Source organism: Podarcis gaigeae (genome assembly GCF_964106915.1).
Source record: "Podarcis gaigeae genome assembly, chromosome: 15".
NCBI lineage: Eukaryota > Metazoa > Chordata > Lepidosauria > Squamata > Lacertidae > Podarcis > Podarcis gaigeae.
The window spans coordinates 30,079,847-30,101,874 of NC_139692.1; the positions used below are offsets into that span (position 1 = coordinate 30,079,847).

The 22,028-nt window shown below is 48.1% G+C and overlaps 2 protein-coding genes across 2 annotated transcripts in view; both read left to right on the forward strand.

Annotated features, from left to right (window-relative positions):
- The window catches only part of MLXIPL (MLX interacting protein like), a 53,070-nt gene extending 45,119 nt beyond the window's left edge, over window positions 1–7,951 (forward strand). The window contains exons 12-17 of the mRNA XM_083714464.1: window positions 1,045–1,151; window positions 2,350–2,469; window positions 3,442–3,569; window positions 4,154–4,277; window positions 5,558–5,687; window positions 6,311–7,951. Of these exons, the coding sequence (XP_083570590.1) occupies window positions 1,045–1,151; window positions 2,350–2,469; window positions 3,442–3,569; window positions 4,154–4,277; window positions 5,558–5,687; window positions 6,311–6,432 (731 nt within the window). The 3' untranslated portion in view covers window positions 6,433–7,951. The remainder of the gene's footprint in view (window positions 1–1,044; window positions 1,152–2,349; window positions 2,470–3,441; window positions 3,570–4,153; window positions 4,278–5,557; window positions 5,688–6,310) is intronic.
- A 2,993-nt stretch (window positions 7,952–10,944) lies between these two features.
- DNAJC30 (DnaJ heat shock protein family (Hsp40) member C30) lies at window positions 10,945–12,660 on the forward strand. Its single transcript, XM_083714870.1, has one exon. It carries the CDS (start codon window positions 11,055–11,057, stop codon window positions 11,721–11,723), a length of 669 nt encoding a protein of 222 aa, XP_083570996.1. The 5' UTR covers window positions 10,945–11,054; the 3' UTR covers window positions 11,724–12,660.
- The last annotated feature ends 9,368 nt before the right edge of the window (window positions 12,661–22,028 follow it).

Genomic DNA, 22,028 nt, shown 5'->3' on the forward strand with positions numbered 1-22,028 from the left:
TTTATAAGGAAATCAATAGCTATTACAAGTGCTGTTTTTCCAGGAAAAACTGGTGCCCAAACTCACCATGAATGCCTTGTTCTCTTAGAATGGCATTGGCACCCACCTGAGAGCCGCCGGAACTGAGTTCCAGCTGAATAAAAGCCCTGGCTATTACCAGTAATCTTGTGATCATAGGCGCCAACTCTATGGGACTGAGGACAGCTCAGTCCCTGTCCCCCCAGTATGAGGGGATGGGGCTGAGCCCCCCAATCTTGAGGGGCTGGGTCCCACCGGACCTCCCTGTGGTAGCAGAGGGCGCTGTCGGGCCTATCCATGATGTTGGCAGGCCTCCCTGGGCCTCGCGGCCTCTTCCTGATAGGTGTGATGTCAGAGGTGTGTGTCACATGTGTTATTTCATGCGCACGTGATGAGCTCCACCCCTCCCAGTGTTGTGTGGAACTTGGCTGGTGACAACTCATAAATAGAAACAAACACGATCAAAGGAAATAGCTTTGGAAGAGCAGGAAAACATTAAATATGAAGCGAGGAAGGTGTTTCACTTGAGCCTCTAGCCTGGTCAATTGTAAAGAAGCGCTCAGTGCGCTCAGAGGGGCCCAGATCCAGCGCCCTCCCCACAGGTAATCCCACTGCTCCCTTGGGGAATGACCAAGACATAGGGTTTTATTGACCATGTATATATGACCTGAAGATATCTGAAGAAGTGTGTATGCACACGAAAGCTCATACCAAGAACTAACTTAGTTGGTCTTTAAGGTGCTACTGGAAGGAATTTTTTTTGTTTTGTATATGACCTGAGCATGGGATGGAAGGCTTGGCAGCGCTGACGCACCAACACATCTTGCTTCCTCATTCATCAGTTCCTCTGATGCTCGGGGGACAATGCCATCCTTCCTGCTCTCAACAAAACGAAACAGAAGCCCCATATCCCAGAGCTACGCTGCCCTCCTCCACTATGCTGTGGGTCAGTGGTGAAGGGGAAGCACTCTGTGCATGCTCAGATGCGATTGAGAACAGCAGAGTCTCTTTCTCCCTGCTCCTCAGGCAGTAACCGGAGGATGTCGGGGCAGGGATCCCCAGTGCTGCTGGTGGAGGGGATGATTTCACCCAGCCCCTACTCGTGCAGTAGGAACAAGACGGAGCCAAGCAAGGTAAGGGGGTGAAACAGAGGGGTCTGTGCATGCATTTGATGAAGAGCGTTTGCATCCCATTGGACAGGTAGTGATCAAAGCAGAAAACGTGACGAGTCACCTCCCAATGAAAAGAGAGTCATTGTGGTGCAGTGTTGGACTAGCGTCTGGGTTCAAATCTCCACTCGGCTATGAAATTCACTGGGTGACTTTGGGGGCCAGCCACTGCCTCGCAGCCTAACCTACCTCACAAGGTGGTTGTGGGGATTAAATGAGGAAGAGGAGAGCTTGAGCTTCTTGGAGAAAAAGGTGGGACGTAAGTGCAAAAAATAAACAACAGTAATACAAATGTACTCTTTTGGTGGCAGTTTGGACTCTGTTTTGTCTTCCAAGGTTGGTCGCCTGAATTAATTCCTCTCACTAGCCTCGTGGGAAGTATGGGAGCTATAAGACATACTTCCTGGCTCCCTCATTCGCATTCCCAATCCTCTCATTCAATGATATATATATTTTCCAGATGGGTCAATTGCCTTCGGTATAGGCACTTAATCTTCTGGCTGTCCTTTGCTTGTTTCTTTTGTCTACTTTTGTATCTTTTTCCTTTTTCAGCATTGGGATGCTGAAAACCTTAGCGGAAGTTACTCCAAGAAAAATGGGGAGAAAGAAATGGAGTTATTGTTATTGTTATTATTCTGCCCATTATTCTGTTTTTTATTATCTTTTAATTTTCATGCTCTGTTCTTAATGTTGTACACCGCCCTGGGATCTTATGATCAAGGGTGGTACATAAAGGAAAATAATAATAATAATAATAATAATAATAATAATAATAATAATAATAATAATAATAATAATAATAATTGTTGTTGTTGTTACTAATATTTCCCAGCCCTCCCTGGAGATACCATCACAGATTGAACCTGGGGCCTTTGCCAATGCACACTGGCAATGCAGATGTGCCTTCTGCCCAAAGCTCCTCTTAGATATTTACGTGGCATACCAAAATATGAACCATAGAGTTGGAAGGGACCCCATGGGCCATCTACTACTAGCTCCTGCAATGCAGGAATCGCAGCAAAAGCATCCCTGGCAGGTGGCCATCCAACCTCTGCTTAAAAACATCTGAGGAGGGACAGTCCACCACCTTCCAAGACCGTCCAACAGGAGTGGCTTTCTGCACCCCACCCCCGTCTAGCAACAGCCCTTTCTTCTTCCACAGACCGAGAGCCGCCGGATCACCCACATCTCGGCTGAGCAGAAGCGCCGTTTCAACATCAAGCTGGGCTTTGACACCCTTCACAGTTTGGTCAGCACCCTGAGCTCCCAGCCCAGCCTCAAGGTGAGCGGCAAGGGGTTGGGGTGGGAACAGACAAACAGGACAGGGAGGGGCACCCTGAGGCTCGCAAGACCACAGGAAGCTACCTTATACAGAGTCAGGCCATTGGCTCATCTGGCTCTGTACTGTCGACACTGACTGGCAGCAGCTCTCTGAGGTTTCAGGCAGGGAATCTCTCCTCAAAGTGCCGGGCATTGAACCAGAGAATTTCTGCATGCCAGTCAGATGTCCAGCATTGAAATGGAGTCATTCTCTGTATTTTACTTACTTAATTACTTACTTACTTACTTACTTACTTACTGTGGTACCTCGGGTTACATACGCTTCAGGTTACAGACGCTTCGAGTTACAGACTCTGCTAACGCAGAAATAGTACCTCGGGTTAAGAACTTTGCTTCAGGATGAGAACAGAAATCATGCTCCGGCGGTGTGGCGGCAGCAGGAGGCCCCATTAGCTAAAGTGGTGCTTCAGGTTAAGAACAGTTTCAGGTTAAGAACTGACCTCTGGAATGAATGAAGTACTTAACCCGAGGTACCACTGTATTTCATGAGATTTTTACACCACTTGGTTGCAAGAGAAACCATCCCAAAGCAGTTTACAGTGTACAGATAAAACAATGAAATTATCAAGGAAGAAAACTTTCAACGGATAAAACCAACAGCAAACTCAAAACAGATTAATCCACATTCTTGCTCAAACAAAAATGTCTTTAGCGTGCACCAAAAGGAATACAGCGAAGGTGCCTGCCTGCCATCAAGAGGCAGGGAGTTCCATAGTGTAGGTTCAGCCGCACTACAAGATCGATTTCTTACAAATGCGGAACTGGTGTTATGTGACACCTGTAACGGTGCAGCAGACGTAACATTGAATGGCTAGGGCTCTTGAAGCTCTCTCTGGCCTCTTGATGAACCCGGCCTCTCTAAGCCTACCCGCTTTCTCCCTCCTGCCTCCCCACACCTGACGATGCTGTGCAGGTCAGCAAAGCCACCACCTTGCAGAAGACGGCTGAGTACATTGGGAAGCTGCAGCAAGAGCGAGCCGCCCTGCAGGATGAGGCACAACACCTGCGGGATCAGATCGATGAGCTGAACGCTGCCATCAAGTAGGACTCTATGTGGTTTTTTGGGGAGGCACATCAAGCCTTTTCTCAGGGGTGGGGATCTCAATCTGGCCAACAGGCCAGTTCCTGACCGTCCCTGTTTGATGTGAGCCCTGTTTTGCCCTGTTTTCTGGTTCACATCGAACCATGCGGGCAAAGCCACAGCGCTTTGTGAGCACTGGTGATTTATTTGTTTGTTTATTAAATATACTTGTATACTGCTTGCCGTAAAAACATATAACCAAGCGGTTAACAGCAATAAAGACATAAAACCATACAAAGAAACCATTGAAAAGTTAAAAACAGACATCAGTTAACCATTGTGAAAAGGTGTGTTCTTAATTGCCTGCGTAGGCCAGGCAGACTTAGAAAAGGTTACAGCAGGCATTTCAAGAGTTAGCACAGAAGGTGCCTGCTGAATCTGGTGGCAGAGAGTTCCACAGGAATGGGCTGACGACAAGAAAGACTCTGTTCCTTGTTGTCAAACAAGCCTTGAAAATTTAGGAAAGACTAGCGACGCCCCTGCAGATGATCTCAGAGATCGTTTCCCCGAAAGTAAAACTGTCTCCTTGTGGTTCCTTTTGCAGCTTGTGCCAGCAGCAGCTGCCTGCCACAGGGGTGCCCATCACCCGCCAGCACTTTGACCAGATGCGGGACATGTTTGATGACTACGTCCGTTCTTGCACCTTGCAGAACTGGAAGTTCTGGGTTGTATCCTTTATGGGAGGGGAGTGTTTGTGTGTGTGTCTGTGATCGCAACTGCTCTTCACAGTACTTCGTAAGGATTAATTGGAAATAGGCAGCAGTGGAGGGGCAAGCAATAATTGAGATAAAAGTCGAGTAGCAGGCAACATGATAGAAGTTTATAAAATTATGCATGGCATAGAATCATGGGATTGTGGAGTTGGAAGGCACCTGAGGGTCATCTAGTCCAACCCCCTGCAATGCAGCAATTTCAACAAAAGCGTGCATGACAGATGGTCATTCAATGTCTCCTTAAAAACCTCCAAGGAAGTCTGCTCCACAGCTCTTACCATCAGAAAGTTCTTCCTAAGATTTAGTTGGAATCTTCTTTCTTGCAACTTGAATTCACTGGTTTGGGTCCTACGCTCCAGAGCGGGGGGGGGGGGGGAGCTTTCTTCATCTTCCGTGTGACAGCTTTTTAGATATTTGAAGTTGACTATCATACCTTTTCTCAGTCTCCTCTTATCCATGGAGAAAGTGGATAGAGAAAAGTTATTCTCCCTCTCTCAAAATACCAGAACTGATGGACTTTCAGTGAAGCTGCATGTTGGAAGGTTCAGGTCAGATAAAAGAAAGCACGTCCTCACATAATGCATCGTTAAACTGTGGAACTCCCTCCCACAGGAGGCAGTGATGGCCAGCAACTTGGATGGCTATTAAAGAGGATTAGACAAATTCATGGAGGAGGAGAGGGCTATCGATGGCTACTAGCCATGGTGGCTCTGTTCTGCCTCCACATTCAGAGGCAGCAATGCTTCTGAATACTAATTCCTGGAAACTGCAGGGGAGGCGAGTGCCCTTGTGGTTGTGTCCTGCTTGCAGATTTCCCTTTGGGCCACTGTGAGAAGATGATGCTGGACTAGATGGGCCATTGGCTGGATCCAGCAGAGTATAACTATATTCTTATGTCCTTACATGGTTGTGGAAACTACACAGGAGGTGGGGTGTGAAAGCAAGGAACCACTATAACCCCATAAACATGGTATGTCAAATGCATGTTGCAGGCGACAGTAAAATATAATCATTTTAGAATTCTGTTGTTGTGCTGATGCTTAGGTGAAAGTGGGTTTTAGCTCCAGGGAAAATGCTACCTGGGTGGTAGAAATGTCATGTGGCTCATAGCCCCCAAATTCAGCAACAGACAGTGAACAGGTCGGATTTTGAGACAATGCAAATAAGAGAAGGTGGCGATGGTGGGGCAGCTCATCACACTCCCTTCTGGTCCTTAACAGCACCTCCTCTCTCAGTTCAGCATCATCATGAGGCCACTCTTTGAGTCCTTCAATGGGATGGTCTCCACAAGCAGCATGGAGACCCTCGGCCAGACGTCCCTGGCCTGGCTGGATCAGTACTGCTCTCTCCCAGCGCTGCGGCCCAGTGAGTAGCTTCTGTGACCCCCACTTCCTTCCCTCCAGGAGGGTGATGGCAGTTGGGTCTTTCAACACTGTCTCCATCTTCTTCCTAGTACAGCAAAGGGGTCCTGGATAAGGAGGCTTCTTGGACGAAGCGAGGCACCATTTACAAAATAATAATAATAATAATAATAATAATAATAATAATAATAATAATAATTGCACAGGAAAGAGCAGTTGAGCAAAGCTAGGAAATGGTGTGTACATTCTGAAAGCTATCTCCGTGCTGGCTCGCGAGGCCAAAAGTGTGAATGGCTTCTGTTGGGAATCAACTCATTCTCAAGTGGAGCTAGCGATGCTCCCGAATCCCAGGAAACCCCACAGGAGGGGAGAGTTCTGTTGTGCTTGTGGGTTTCTTATTGGGCATTAGGTGGGCAGCTCTGAGAACAGGATACTGGGCTAGACCTGATCCAGCTACAGAGTTCTTCATAAGTGCTCACTGACGTTTTTAAAAGAGGACGGGGCAAAGGTTTTGTTGTCATTGCACTTATTATTATTATTATTATTATTATTACACTTGATTTATTAATTGCCTTCTGAAGCACTGTCTCGATGCTGATGGTCTAATGCCTGCTTTTCTTCCTTCAGCCGTCCTGAGCTCCCTCCGTCAGCTGAGCGTTTCCACCTCGATCCTGACCAACCCGGCAGCCATCCCTGAGCAGGCCACCCAGGCAGTGACAAGGGCAGGAGCCAGCAATGGTTCTTCGTAGCCCCAGAGGATGGTGAGACTCCAGCAGGGGCCGTTGGCTAAAGCAGCACCAGCAAGATCTCTCATCCCAGCTGAGGAACTGTTTGTCCAGAGCGGCTTGGAGGAGAGAAGCAGCCTGGAAGAAATTGCCCACACCCCAGGCTGGCCAGCCCCCATTCCTGGAAGGGAAGCCTCCTTCAGCCTGGCAGGCTATTCTGTGCCCATTTCTTCCTGAATTTACTAGTGACCACAGCTCAAAAACCACCCGGCGCAAGCCACAACCGCAGCACTCTCCACATCCTGGCCTATGTAGGAAGTGGACTTGCCACCAGACCTCATGTAGGCTGTGTACTTCTTCACACAGTGCATCGTTCAAGTGTGGAACTCGCTCCTGCAGGGAGCAGTGATAGCCACCAACCTAGATGGCTCTAAAGAGGATTAGACTAATTTGGGAGGGAGGGCTATTGATGGCTACTAGCCATGATGGCTATGCTCTGCCTCCACAGTTGAATACCAGTTGCTGGAAATGGCAAGAGAGGAGAGGGCTCGTGCTCCTGCTTGTGGGTTTCCCAGGAGAGGCATCTGGGTGGCCACTGTGAGAACAGGATGCTGGACTAGATGGGCCCTCTTTGGCTCAATATAGCAGGACTATTCTGATCTTCTGGTGTCTGCTTTCTCTCTGTACACATAGTGGACACTATTCAGCTTCTGCAGTGGCACTGTGCCACTTTCCCAGTCACTGAGTTCTGGAAGATGCCCCTTTTCCTCTGTCAAATCTCACCTGTCTCCATCAGTGCCACCTAGGCCTCTGAGATGTGCCCATGTTGCAACTGGACAACCCCCTGCTTGTGCCTTAGCCCGCATTTCAATCATTTTACGAGACTTTTTTCCAAAGGGAATCCCAATGGCACCCCACTTATATTGGTAGAACACACATGGTTGCTTTTCCCAAATGAAGAAAGACCTACATTTTCAGACAGGGTACATGGTTTCATTCTTCATTTGTAGGGAAGCTTAGTCAAACCGCTGTTGTTACGTTTTTGCATTCACTAATTTCTGAGTGAAAGGGGGTTTCAGGGCCCTCTTTTCTCAGATGCCTCTCAGAAACCTGCACACTAGGCACATACCCTCTCTCAGTGTTTTATCTCTGGAATGTGGAACTCTAATGTAGACTGCCGCTGAACATGGAGGTCTCACTTAGCTGTCACATTTAGTTGCCCCAGCATCAACCCACCTGCTAAACAGTACAGCAATTGCCTTACGCTAGCCAGCAAACTCCCCTGGTGACCTTTTATTAAGCTCATGCCTGCGTCTCTTTTCCAGCCCATGTTTAAACTGCAAAAAATTATTCTCAACCCTCCACCCAAGGGAAATAAATCCCAGCTGCTCCTGCTTCTTTCAAAGTGAAACCATCAGAACCATCTTCTGCCAGGCTGTGCCAAATCCGAAACAAGCAGCCACTATTGTAACAAGGACATGTTTGCACCTGCGTAGCGGAAACACTGCCTCCCAATGCAGCAATAAAACTTCTGCAAAAGCTTTATTCTGTAATGTGATCTATTTGCTTATATTTTCTGTAGTTGTGCCCCCCCTTTTACAATTGGGATCGAAAAGAGCTTATTTGAGCTCCTGCATTTTTTAGGGATAGAGCCATAGCTCAGTGGTAGAGTGTCTGCCTTAGAACCAGAAGGTCCCAACTTCAATCCACAACAGCATCTTCGGGCAGGGTTGAGAGAAACTCCTTCCTGTGCCAATCAGTGTAGGCAGGACTGAGTTAGATGGGCCGAACAGTCTGACTTGATATATCAAGGCAGCTCCCTGACAACTCCTTCTGCAGGCTAGTGTAAGCCTAACAATCTCACAACACGTTCATTTAAGCAAACCCCCAAATTTTAGGCTTCATGTCTAAAAGGTTTTTATTTCATCAGGCTCCATTCCCAAACTCCTGGCTAATTTGTTCTCTCCCTGCCTTGCATCTCCTGTAGACTTATGGGGCTTGCCTCTTACAGTTATAGAAGCCTCTGTTTCTGTGTGCCTGACATTGCAGGAATGTGTGTGTGTCTGACAGAGGCTTATGATGGCCCTATAATATAGTCAATGGTTTATCCCCACATTTTTCATGAGTGAGAGAGTCAAGCTATGACAACACTGTACTGTGGCCCATGGTTAGTTCTGTAGGTAAGACTAAAGGGGGAGAGTAACCTGCAACAACCCTGCAGTTTAATCTAGTCTCTATATCAGTGGTTCCCAAACTTTTCCAAAAACTCATTCCCAGGGCCCCCTACCCTATAAAAAGCATTATTCAGAATAACACTTGCATGGCCTACTAAGGAAGGTAGTAACACAGTAAAATTCAAAAGAGTAACAATTAATTGCACATTTATTCAAAATCAAATTAAAAGTATTTAGTTTAATTAATTCAACAAAATTGATGAACTGGATCCAGTGATACCAACTTTTCAAAGTAATTTTCATTTCTAGCTTCCCTCTTTCCTCTTGGCGCCCCTCCCAGGTAATTCTGTTCCCTGCCCACCCCCAAGGGCAGTACTGTCCACTTTTGTAACCAGTGCTCTATATTATACGGATATGGCAGGGTGTTCGGGCAGGGACCCATTTACAACATCCCTGCAGTGTAGACTGCTGTTATTATTCCATTTTGTGGCAGTGCATGGTGGCTGACAACAGCCCTGCAAAGTAGGGTGCTTCCAGGTGGGACTTTACAGTGGTATTGGTGCTTCTCATGCACACAAGATCATCGGCTTCAAAATGCCAGACTGTACATATCACATGCATCCCCATTTAATCTGGATTTATCCTTTCCAGGGGAAATCCAGCAAGTAAACATAAAATAGTTGTTTCCAATTACTTGTTTGCAGTGTCAAGCTGGTGTCTGGAAGTAACCCCAGTCTGCGGTTAATGGTGCAGGGTGGGAGGTGAGACTGAGGCAGAGGGAGAGTAGCTTGTGACAACCATACAGTATACATTGATGTAAACATTGGGGTTTGGCTTTTGCTGACCAACTCCCATGGGACCCTGAGTCCCCTAAGTCCATGACTGGTTAGAGAAGAATGGATGGAGGCAGGATCCAGTGGAAAGCAATGCATATCTTTATTTTCTGTTGCAACAGAGTTCCCTTCCCTCCATGCAAGGAGGGAGAGACCCAGAACAAAGTGTGCAGGAACCTTTAAAGACTTTTGACATTGCCCAACCCCTTAGCCAAAGACCACCCTAAAAGCATCACACGTACATCATAGGAGGCAGTCTACAGCAGAAATCCTGTCTGCCAGGATACATGAAGGTGGTCATTGATTCCATTACCTGGGCAGCCTGGCCATTCTTTTGTGCTGGTAATGTTACCGGAATCAGAAGTGGGGGGGGCACCCACCCCTTCCCATGGCAGGGCTCACCAGACTTTGACTGGTCTGCTCCCTTCATTTCCTTCCCCTTCAAATCCAGGGTGTGCTCATAGATAAGGGTAGACCAGTTGTCATACTCACTTCATTATTCCCCATACGCAAGACGCCTAGCCAATCAAGAACTATCATTCAAATAGCTGTCAAACCGGCAACCAATCAGAAGAGTCCATTTTGACAGCAACTTCAATATGCTTATACAATAGCACCCCCTAACAAGGGCTCAGCTGGGGTTGCAGAGAAACCCGCTGGTTATTAGTGTGTCTAGTTTAGCTTTTAGACTTTTTCTAAGCATGTACGTTTAGAAATTCATATAAAATCAATCCTGTGGTGGAGTCTCACAATTTCAACGTTATCTTGCTCAGAGGAGGGAGGCCTACCAGAGGAGGAGCTTGATCTATGGATAAGGTCAGCCATAAGCATAGGACCACGTACCCAATGACAACACTACCTGGGTGATAAACCCTGGCATCCTGCTCCAGAGCACCAGACTGGTAGTCATTGCAAAGACAATGACCGTCCTGCTTCAGTGGATTGGGGTCTGAGTAAAGACAAAGGGGTGTACTTGACTGAACTGGGAGAAAACAGGAAGATGTAAATACTTTCTGGAAGCAGGAACGTAGAGTAAGTTTGACTGACAGGGCAGGTCTGACACTCAAGTTTCAGTTCAGATGCTACGCCTGATTTACGACAAGTGCATGATGTTTATCCAAGGGTGTTGTGGGTAACTATGAGGAACTTTTAAAAGGAGAAGCACACTATGGTGTGGGCTGAAAGGAGCTTACAACAGCCCTGCAGTGTAGCCCAGCGTCCTCTCCCTCCGCCACAGCCCTCCAATAACACTCACTGGCCTTCCCCCGCATCACTTCCCATTGGCGAATAGCCGAGCCACGCATCCCTCCAATCGAGTGCCAGAACGCCATCACTCTGCGCGCTCCTCCTCTTCCATCAACCAGCTGTGCGGGCAAATGCGTCGCCTTATGACGCCATTTGCCCGCCCTCACCCGTGATGCATTCTTTCCTGCTACTGGAAGAGGAACGCGTCTGTCTGCATCCCGCCCAACAGCAACCACGGTGCTACCCGTTTCTCAGCAAGGAACTGCCTCCCAATTGGGTCCCGGCCCTGTGACGTCACTAGCCGGCCGGCTCTTTACCTCGGAAGCGAGCCAAGATGGCGGAGGTCAGTCGTGTAAGGGCGGCCTGGTTGGGCCGCTGAAGCCGGCGGCATCCCATGGCCTTGTTAAGGGGCCTGAACAAGGGGACGGCGGCCCCACTGCTGTGGGCGCCCCGGGCGGTGCTCTCCCGCCCGCCCCAGACGGCGGGCCTTTCGGGGACCGAATCCGGGGGCGGCACAGGCCGGCCAGGCTCCGGTCCACAGGACTTGTACGACCTGCTGGGGGTCCCCTCGGGGGCCACGCAGGCGCAGATCAAGACGGCATACTACAAGCAGTCTTTTCTGTACCACCCGGACCGCAACGCCGGCAGCGAGGAGGCGGCGCGGCGCTTCACCCTCGTCAACGAGGCCTACCTGGTGCTGGGCAGCGTCGCCCTCCGAAGGAAGTATGACCGCGGCCTCCTCAGCAGGGAGGACCTGCGCACCGCCGGGAAGCCCTCGGGCAAGACAGCAGGGTCCTCCTCCACCACCACCTCTTCAGCCACCAGGACGCAGCCCTTTGCCTCCACGTGGCCCCACAACAAGCCCATATTCGACTTTGACAAGTTCTACCAGGCCCACTATGGGGAGCAGCTGGAGCGTGAGCGCTTCATCCGCGAGAAACGACGGGAGATGCAGAAGCGCAAGGCTGAGATGGAAAACATGTGGCGGCGGGAGCACCTGCAGGAGTTGCTGGCCGCCATCACTTTCTTGTCAGCTCTGATCCTCCTGGTCAGCTTCAAGTGAGCAAGGAGGAGGAGAAGCTGGCATGGCCAGGTGTCACTTTGGGCTTGCCACTCCTGGGGGACTTTCTCTTGGAGCGGGCAGAACCGGCTAGGAGAAGCGTGTCCTCCCCAAAGGCTTTGGCTTCAAGAGGTACAAAAAGCGTCCCTCATGAAGGCTGATACAGGCTTCCACCAGGGCCAATCTTGGAGAGATCTCTGCTTTCCTACATGCCTTACTGTAGTCACCCAGAGAACATAACAATTTCAGAAGGATTTGGAGTGTTGCCAACCAACCCCCCGCAACCCCCAGACACAGTGCTGGGAAGCAAGACTCCAGATGCCAGTTCCAATAATAATAAAACCTTTAAAACGTGCTTTACTTTGCCTTAGAAATCATACTCCTATCATCCAATTATTGTTGGCATGGAATTGGTTGCCTCAGCTGTTTGGATCAAAGTGCAAGTGGGTTTAATTTCCCACACCTAATTGTACTGTGAGAGGTGGGTGGTATTTATGAGTGTCAATGTATTGGGCATGGTGCTTCAGTTAGCAGGTGTCATCTCTGTAGCTTGAAATTCTCCCTTTAGGTGGGGGAGGGAGGGATTTCAGGTCTACCTTTCCTTTCTTTCATAGAGATTCTGCTGACTCATTGGGGTGTCCCCTGCACTTGGGCCCAAAAAAGCTGCTCCATAACTTGGGCACTTAACAAACCTCTTTGTTTTGATAAAGGATGCATCTGAAGAGAAGAAAGTTTTCATTTGGAGACTTTGTGGTAGCTTCTAATAGTCTTTGGGGAAATGCATTCTCTTATGGGGTAAACTGCTGTAGGATTCACTCTTGCAGTTTGGAATGTAATGACGTGGCCACAGTGTTTTGATCTGTATATCCAAAGGATTCAAACCAATCATGTGAATGATATTTATTTTAATATGCTGTATAAAGACACAAAGAAACATTTAGGAACTGTCTCCTTGTCCTTTCAAGTCTTAAAGCGAAGCACTTAGATGCTTTTGGAAACACAGCTGCCTGGTCCCCTCTTTGATTGGTAAGGTAAAGGGCCCCCTGACCGTTAGGTCCAGTCGCAGACGACTCTGGAGTTGCGGCGCTAATCTCACTTTACTGGCCAAGAGAGCCAGCATACAGCTTCTGGGTCATGTGGCCAGCATGACCATGCAGTTTCTGGCGAACCAGAACAGTGCACAGAAATGCGTTTAGCTTTCTGCCAGAGCAGTACCTATTTATCTACTTTCATTTTGGGGTGCTTTCGAACTGCTAGGTGGGCAGGAGCTGGGACCGAACAACAGGCGGTCACCCTGTTGGAGCTCCCTGTCACGGGGATTTGAACCATTCCAATCGGCAAGCCCTAGGCTCTGTGGTTTAGACCACAGCACCACCCTTTGATTGGTGTTGAGTTGTAAAAGTAAGCAACCATTGTGTAGGGCTATTTAGAAGGCCAAGAGAGGACAGAGTAGCATTTGGTGAATGTTATTCCTGCATTGCAGGGGTTTGGGATAGATAATCCTTTGACTCCCTTCAAACTCTAACATGTTATTCTTTGAATACATATGGGTAGGTTTCACTGAAATTGCAGGTGGGTTGAAGGTTGTGGGTCAGGCAAAGACTTCTAGTAAAAGGTGAGTTTTTAGTAAGCTGTGGGAAGGGGAGAAGCCCGCCCCCTTCTTCTTCCCATATTCTTTCCATTCACCATTCCTTCTTGCAATTCCCTTTGAAGCAAGTTAGGAGAGGAGGGCAACCACCCTGAGCTGTGGTTGGTCCAGCTCAGCAACTCCCCTTGTGTTGAAATTGTGTTTTTCCAAGCGCTGGGTTGCTGTTCCCGAGTGGTACAGCAGAGGGGGTCCTTGCACCATTGTTCAGCTGACAGTGAAAGGAAACTGATTTTCATTTGGAAAGGATATCGTCATCCCACAGCTAAATAAGGAGGGAGTGGCTTGCTCAGCCAGGCTTGGTGAGGGACCTCTTCTCACTGGTAGGTTGATGGCAGGGAATAAGTTTTTTTGGGGGGGTGGCTGATGAAGAAGCTTGAAACTAGCTGGGGAGGTAGTAGGATAACTGGATCGCAAAACTATGAAAGGTACCTGATAGAAATATAGATGATTATATTGATTTCTCCCTAAGTGAAAACCTCACCAGGCAACCAGCCCTTCCATTGCATTTGAGTATTTGCATCTGATTCAGGGTGCTGCTGCTGCTGTCCACCAAGCCCAGGTATCCCTTGGCCATTCAGAATAGCCCCCCTCCATCTCCCTTTTTGGCTGTGGAGTTTCAACTCCTGCTACAATTGTTGGACCACTTCCTGGGACAAATGTCTTTCCTCAGACACCTATGAGATGCTTGAGCTAGCATTAGGGAGAGCGGCGGCATACAGACAAGAATGCAAATCTGACTGGCTTGGGCAGAAAATAAGTGAAGCTCTTTGCTGAATGCTATCCCTGATGAACTCATCCTGGTCTTGCAAAGTGCAGGTCCTTGCATCTGGCCTCTAATCCCTACCTGGCCTGTGTGCCAAATCCTGCCTCCCAACTGCAACCCCCCCCCCACTGCAAATTGAATTATCATTCGTGGGTTTCTACTGAGGATTGAACTTTAATCTTCATACACTTGAATATATCCTCATAGCTCATAGTCTAGTTCCACTGCAGGAAAAGATGCATCTGTCAGAATTCCTTCTAACAGCATGAAGCAATAGTCAACATAACTCTAGTTCTGCTTCTGATGCTTTCTGTGCAGAGGAGGGCGAGCAAGATGATATCATTGTAGAGTTGGAAAGGGTAAACTAGTCCAAACCCCTGTAATGCAGGAATAAAGGGTCTGGAAACAGAGCCTTACGAGGAACAGTTGAGGGAGTTGGGTATGTTTAGCCTGGAGAAAAGAAGGCTTGAGGAAGATGGAGCAAGCGGCTTTTTGCTGATCCAGAGGGGATGACACGAACCAATGGTCAAATAACAGGAAAGGAAATTCTGACGAAACCTTAGGAAGAACCTTCTGGTAGTAAGAGCTGTTTGACAGTGGAACAGACTCCCTTGGAAGGTGGTGTAATCTTCACTGGAGGTTTTTTAACAGGTTGGATGGGCATCTTTCAGGGATTCTTTCGCTGTGTTTCCTGCAGTGCAGGGGGTTGGACGAGATGACTATTGGGGGTCCTTTCCAATCCTACAATTCTTTGGTTTCAGCTTGATTTTCAGGCATGAAGCCTGAAGTCCCAGGATTGGGTTTCCTCAGTGCTTTGGATCTCTTCTCCCCCAAGTTCACAAAAGCTAGCCCACAAATTAAAGAAGAAAAATGTGATTGGGCTGCCAGCCTATTCATGACTGTTGGATACAACTCACATCAGCCCCAGGCAGCATGGGATGGTGAAGGGAGCTAGGAGTCCAAAACATCCCAAAGACCACGCAAGTTGAAGGATATTGACTTAGCATGTAGGACCAGGGAGACCCAGGTTTAAATCCCACCCACCTTCAGCTATGTAGTTCACTAGGTGACCTTCAGTCTCTCTCTCCCCCTCCCCCTTTCGTCATCTCCTTCTGCCTGGCCTACCTCATAGGGTTGTGCTGAAGATAAAATGCAGCATGTGTGTGAGAGACCATGTACGTAGCTCCTTAGAATATATATATAGTAAATAACCAAATAAAAGCACCTGGAAGCCCCCCACAGGCCCCCCAGCCATGCCACAGAGCCTGCAGAAAGGGAGTGAGTATATACTCCTTGTTGCATGGGCTGCTTATTTCAGCCCGGGGTGGGGGGTCCTTTGCGACACACCCCACACGATCCTGACTGTCGGGTGAAGGCACATCGCAGTTGCTAGGGCTCTTTGGAGAGGTTTGCAGAACAGCAAGACATCCCTCTCTCACACACAGGAGGAGCTGGATGCTGCTGTTGCCAGGGCAACGGGCGGCCCATCAGCGAGCAGGAGAGCCTGGCTGGTCCTCTCCACCAATCGCAGGGCCCGGCTGGCATCCTAGAGACAGCGACTCTGCTGCCTGTAACCAGGGGTTACCCACTGGCAAATGGGAAGCAGATCTCTCTCCCCCCACCTTCCAGTTCCCCCCCTCTCTGGGAAAGCGTTTGATTTCCTATTAACCTAAGCAGCTGGGGGGGCTAAGAGGACCCCCTCCTCCCCATCAGCGGTTACTTAGCAGCTAGTTCATGAGCATAATAACCTGTCCCTGAAGGCTTGGGGTGGGAGTGGGGGGGACGGGACAGGATCCAGCCAACTTAGTTCTCCAGCTATGATTCCAGCAAGCAATGCTCGATTTCTGATGGGGGAGCCACCAGGAGCTCAAGGCAAGGCTGAAACTCCACTCTGTTCCTGGTTCCACACAGAGCTGCATTAGCCTGAATGAATGGGAACAGAGTTTGTGCACCCAAATCAGCATTATTCGGGGTTACTCCAAATCACAACCACAGCCTTAATGTGTGCATACACAAACACACATAGAACTAGAAACAGAGTATTTAATTATGAGTGGTGACATTCAAGCTCCCTCTACCATTTTCTCCACGGATTTTTTTTTTTAAGTTTGTGAAAAGGAAAGTGAGCTACCCAACAACTCTTCCTCTTGCTTGCTATCTATCTATCTATCTATCTATCTATCTATCTATCTATCTATCATTAGCCTCCTTCTGTCTTGAGAGACAAGGCAGTGTGCTTCCAGGGGTGAAGTCACTGCTGCATTAGCAGCACCAAAGTGACCTCTCCAGGGCGCAGGTCTGGGCAGTGTATATGGAGGTCCTGGGCTGCCAAGATGACAAGAATCTCCCCTCTTGGCCTCGCTGATATGGTCCAAAAGAAAGCAGAGCAAGACATTTGGCACCAGCTTGGCTGCAGGAGTTGCTGGAAGGAGGAGTACAAGGCACCATCCAACCATCATAGGGACTTCACTCCAGATTTGTGTAGGGTTTACGTCTTAGCCTTTTCTTATCCCAGATACATAAGGAAGCAGAATATATAAGGAAGCAGAAGTTTGGGATCCGTCTTCCTTCTCCTAGATGAGCTACCTTCCCAGGTTGACAAGTCCCAAAACTGCCTACATGACAGTTTGGACCCACTATTGGTTTTGTCTGTTCAATCCACCAGAACATGTCTTCACATGCAAAGGAAGTCCCTAACCCATTGAGGGTTTGAGACCTATCGGCTACCCTCACCTGGTTTAGCTGGCCAATTGAAGCTGTTCCTGAGGTATGACCAATGTTTCAGGCTGACAGCTTATATGAGCCACAGGTGAGAGCTAAGTGCAAAGCAGGGACCAAAGGTGGAGAAACTACCCTAGAAGGTGCATGGTGTACCCTTGTGCTAACACCTCATAAATACATATATGAACAGCATGCTAAACATGCCCAATTCCCTCAACCGTTCCTCATAAGGCTTGGTTTCCAGGCCCTTCATCACCCTGGTCACCCTGCTCTGCAAACCTCCTAGCTTCTCAATATCCTTCTTAAACTGGGGTGCCCAGAACTGAGCTAAGGAATCTGACCAAAACAGAATATAGCAGTACTGTACATTTCCTCACTGAACTAAGTTACTCCCTCACTTGAGAGTAGACCTGAACAGGAGTCTGCAACAAAGATCCTTTTATTCTTCAGAGGCCATACCCTTGTTGAACATTTCTCTCCCTGCTCTCGTGTGATGTAAAAATATATTACTGAATGTTAGGCCGTATTTATTGTGTTCAATTATTTTGCTCTTTAATTCCTTATTTGTGTTTCTTGATTGATGCCTGGTTTCTGCTCTTAATATCTGCTGGAGGTTTCGCTGTTAATTAAACACACATTTCATGGTTGTTGTTTTTTTTGGGGGGGGGGGCATCTTTTAAAACATTCTGTCTTTCCAAGAAGCAGCCACTGCTTGTCTGACTGGGGAGAGCCTCGCCAATATTTTGTCTGGTGCTTCCCCCGAAACAGAAAACACGGCTGTGTTGTGCCGAGGCAAACGCTCACCCTGCCAGCCGGCTGTTCCTGCTAGATTTGCAGGAGCCGTTGGTGATGCGAATTTCTGTTGTGATTGAATGTTCTGTTACTGTCTACCCTGGAGAGCGCTGGGCCTGTGGCCCAAGCCATGCTAATTTGTCAAGGCCTGGGCACAATCCGTTGGAACTTAATACAGCAGGGAACCAGCCCCTCTCTAACAGGGGTGTTGTTAGGGTCGCCCCAAGCACCTCCTGCCCTGGGTTTTTCACACTGAGCCTCGAATATTGTATTAATTTACAAATCCCTGTACAATTAAGTCCAGGGTACCTTGGGGATCACCTAATCCCTTAAGATATCCCAGCTCAATCAGTGAGAACATCTGAAGGAATGCTGTTGATTATTTCCAGAGTTGGTGAGGCTCGTATGACAACAATGAGAAGCCAAGACCTGTGGAACTCTCTGCCACTACATACTCAGCAGGCCAATTTTTAAACACCTCTTGTTAACTTTTTTATTCCACCAAGCCAATGCAGGCTATTAAGAATATATCTTTCTACAATGATTTACTGATGCTTGTTTTTAGCTTTTTTGTTTTTCACTTGCTATGCTTTTCCTATCTGCTTTTATGTTTTTATTGCTGTAAAATGCTTTGCTATATTTTTACGGTATACAAATATTTTTATAAGTAAATAAAACAAATATCCTTTTAAACATTTGTCTGAATTGTTAAAACTTTGGTTATAGGGAAGCTTGCTGTGTTGCAAAGCACAGGGCCTGTGAGACACATGTACCCTGCCATAGTCAATCAGCATCTTAACTTCCAGAGGGTCCGCTCTCCCAGTTTTCCTCACAGATCTATGGGGCATCAATAGGATTTCCTGGGTCCAGTATACTGTATGCCCTTTTAGGGTCCCTTCCAACTCTATAATTGTATTACCAACTTTACCAGCTTGGTTGCCCTGCCCTGCACACCATCCAGAACTGGACACAGGACACCAGGTGGGGTCTAACCAAGGCAGAACAGAGTGGGACTATCATTTCCCTTGATCTGAACTCTAGATTTCTGTTGATACAGCCTAGAATTACATTAGCATTTTTTGCTGCTGCATCACACTGTTGACTCATGTTCAGCTTGTGGTCTCAGCAGACCACCTATTTGTCTCATATCTGGAACAGAAATCAACTCAGCAAATACAGCTGGTGTTCAGTGTTGTTCTTTTCCATGTGACCCCCTTTAAGATAGCTGAAGACGGCTTTCATATCACCTCTTGGTCTTCTCCAGGTTAACCTTCCCCAACTCCCTCAACTGTTCCTCATAAGATTCTGTACCAAGTAGCCCTTAGTGCCTTTGTGACATCAGCAGCCAGTCCTCCAATCTTCAGCCTGTTCTCAGACCTATCTGCATGCTTAGCAACCAACACGCTCAGCACATTGCAATGACTGCCATTGTTAGCAGGTCTGCGACCATCGATTTAAGAGATAGGCATGAGCCTAAATAGGCAACTATGCGTTGCCACTGTGGCTACTTTCGGAGACCACAGGGGATTATGACTTAATGGGCACATCCTCCAAATTTTCATGTGCAAACTGGAAAACAAATTGCACTGAAGGGTTGGACTAGATGACCCTTGGGTCCCTTCCAACTTGACAGTTCTATGAAAATCTCATTGTTTCCACCATGATGCTGGTCTCCTGCCCGCCCACATACTTCAATGTCTCTAGAATGCAGATGACCCCTGCAGTTGAAAACGCTGCTGGCAGAAATGTATTCCTTCGATTTATTCCAAAGAATATATTTATATTTATATACTTGTTTCCACACTTATTTTTCCAAAAACATTACATGGAAAAGAAAACGTCCACAAAGACAGCATGGGGTCTACCTTGAAGCTGCCGGAATCGGATTGAGACCGTGGGAATATTTAAAGACCCCCCACCCACCCCACCCAACCCCTGACACACATGGAAAGTTTTGCAGTGGATCCTGAAAGAGAGAGGTTCTGGCTTGTAATAGGGTGGGGGTGGGGAGAGTGTCAAGAAAGTTCAATTGATGTTTCGGAGACAGGGAGAACCCCAGGAAACTGCCCCTTCCTCTCCTCCCCCACCCCCAGTTTCTCAAATCTTGCAGAAAAAAATAAAATCAGCAAAATTATGTTCCAAGAACGAGGCCACTAGGCTTTCTCAAGAAAGTGAGGTCTTTTTTTGGGGGGGGGGGTTGTTTCTGGATATAGGTGAGAATACATTATCACCCACCTACCCCCCCCAAAACCAGGATGTGGGGCTCTTTCAAAGCTCAACCCAGGTGGTTGTATATTTTTTTTAACCTAGCCATCAAATAGGAAAACTGTTCTGTATTGATGCTAGAAAACCAGCCGCGTTACATTTGCATGCATTTAAATGAATTAAAATATAATTGCCCAATGCCCCCCCTCCTTTCCTCCTCTCCTTCCTTGGGAGCTGAGGCAACTTAGAAGGTTTCAGACAAATTTTGGAATGTCAGATTTCCTCTGCAAATAGAGCCATCCCGTCCCCCACCCCCTGGATATCCTAAAGCAACACCCTCTGTTTCATTTCCAGTGAAAACCATGGAGTTTGGGCAAATTCATGGATGGAGAGATATATCGTCAGCCATCCGTCACAACAGCTGAAGAGACATTCCAGGTTCAGGAGTAGTCTGCCTCTGAGTTGCAGTTGTCCCATTGGAAATGACCAATGGGGAATTCTGTTGTGGGCCTCCCAAAGGCATCTGATTGGCTGCTAGTGGAAACAGAACGCTGAACGCTGTGGACTTTCAGCCTGATCCAGCAGGGCTCTTGGACTAGCAGGTTTCAGAGAGCCAGCCTATAAAACCAGGGTGGAGGGCGAACATCAGTGGCCTTCCTCTGGGTGTTATTAGACTTCCACCAGGCCTGGACAGCATAGCCATTGGCCAGGGATGAAGGGAGATGAAGTCTTAACAACACAGGAACCTAAGAAGAGGCTGCTGGATCAGGCCATTGGCCCTTCTATCCCATTAGCCTTTTATTTTAGAGGGGCCAACTAGATGCCTATGGAAAACCTGCAAGCAGGACCTGAGAGCCTCTCCCCCTCCTGGGATTTCCAGTAATCGGTACTTCGAAGCATTCCTGGCCCTCTAACTGCAGAAGCCCTAACTAGCCATAATGGCTAGTAGTCATCAATGGTCCTCCTCCTCCTCCTCCTACATGAATTTGTCTAATGCTCTTTTAAAGCCATCTAGGCTGCTGGTCATCACTGCCTCCTGCAGCAGGGAGTTCCACAGTTCAACCTTCCACAGTTAAACCTTTTCTTTAATCAATCCTGGCACTTCCAGCATTCAAGATCAGGGGCCACCATAACTACTGCAAAGCCAGGGAGGGGGGCCCTCTGGAGTGCCATGATATAAGCCTGTCAACCCCCCTTGATTAGCATCTAGCAGCCAGCATTACCAGTAGTCAGGGACGACGATGATAGGAGCCGGCATCTGGCTCCATCTGGAGGGCTCCCGGCTCCCTATTCTGGTCCCTCCCAACTCTTCAATTCTATGATTCCATTTCCTACCAATAATTCAGTCTCCCTCCCCCCCCTTATTTTTGCAAACTGGCTTTGCTTCTGCCAAATTCCACCAAGCTTGACATTTGGGATTCAGACCTCATCAAATACTGTAAACCGCTTCAAGGTTTTCCTTACAATCAAGCGGAGGATAAATTTTATGAAAATTAAATCAGCGTTTCATTTTAGCTCCCTGGAATATGCCCTCTAGAGTGGGGGGTGGTTTCAGATGGTCCTGAATCACAACCCCTCAGTGCCCAATCCTCTACATTTTCTCCTCCAGGAACTTGATTTTGCAGCTGTTCCTTGCAGAGGGAAAATAGGTGGTTGTAATGACTCTGATCGGAGAATCTGGCGGCTGCAGCAGTGAGACGGGAGGTCAGGGATCATACAGTGTAGAAGGAAGTCTAGGCTGGCCAGGGGTTCATTTGAACCGGAGTAATCTAGCAAGGCAAAGCAACTGGATGTGCTTTCAGCTCTGGGACCTGTGGAATGCTGACAGTGCCTCTGAGCGTGTGCAGAGTGCATTCCCTTCATCATAGCTGCTGTGCCATGCTCCTGCCTGGGTTCAAGCAAAGAAAGAAGGTTCCTCCAGGCCTCCAGCTGCTTTCTTCCTCTCACTGTCCCAGACCGCCTGGCTCTCTACACTCAGGGGCTGGTTTCTCAGCACCGGATTGGAGGAGCTGCCCTGGTACACAATCCCTCCTGCTACACAATCACCCCAGCAACCAGCCAGAGATGGAGGGTGCTGCCGTCCTCCTCTCCCAAAGTGGGATCAGTCACAGGGACGTCATGCCCCATGGAAGAGGGGAGAAGCCGTCCCCTGCCTGAGCACGCTCCCCACAGTCAGCTC

Bases quoted from the DNA above. Each gene is read 5' to 3' on its own strand.
- DNAJC30 (XM_083714870.1), top strand. From the start codon at position 11,055: ATGGCCTTGTTAAGGGGCCTGAACAAGGGGACGGCGGCCCCACTGCTG.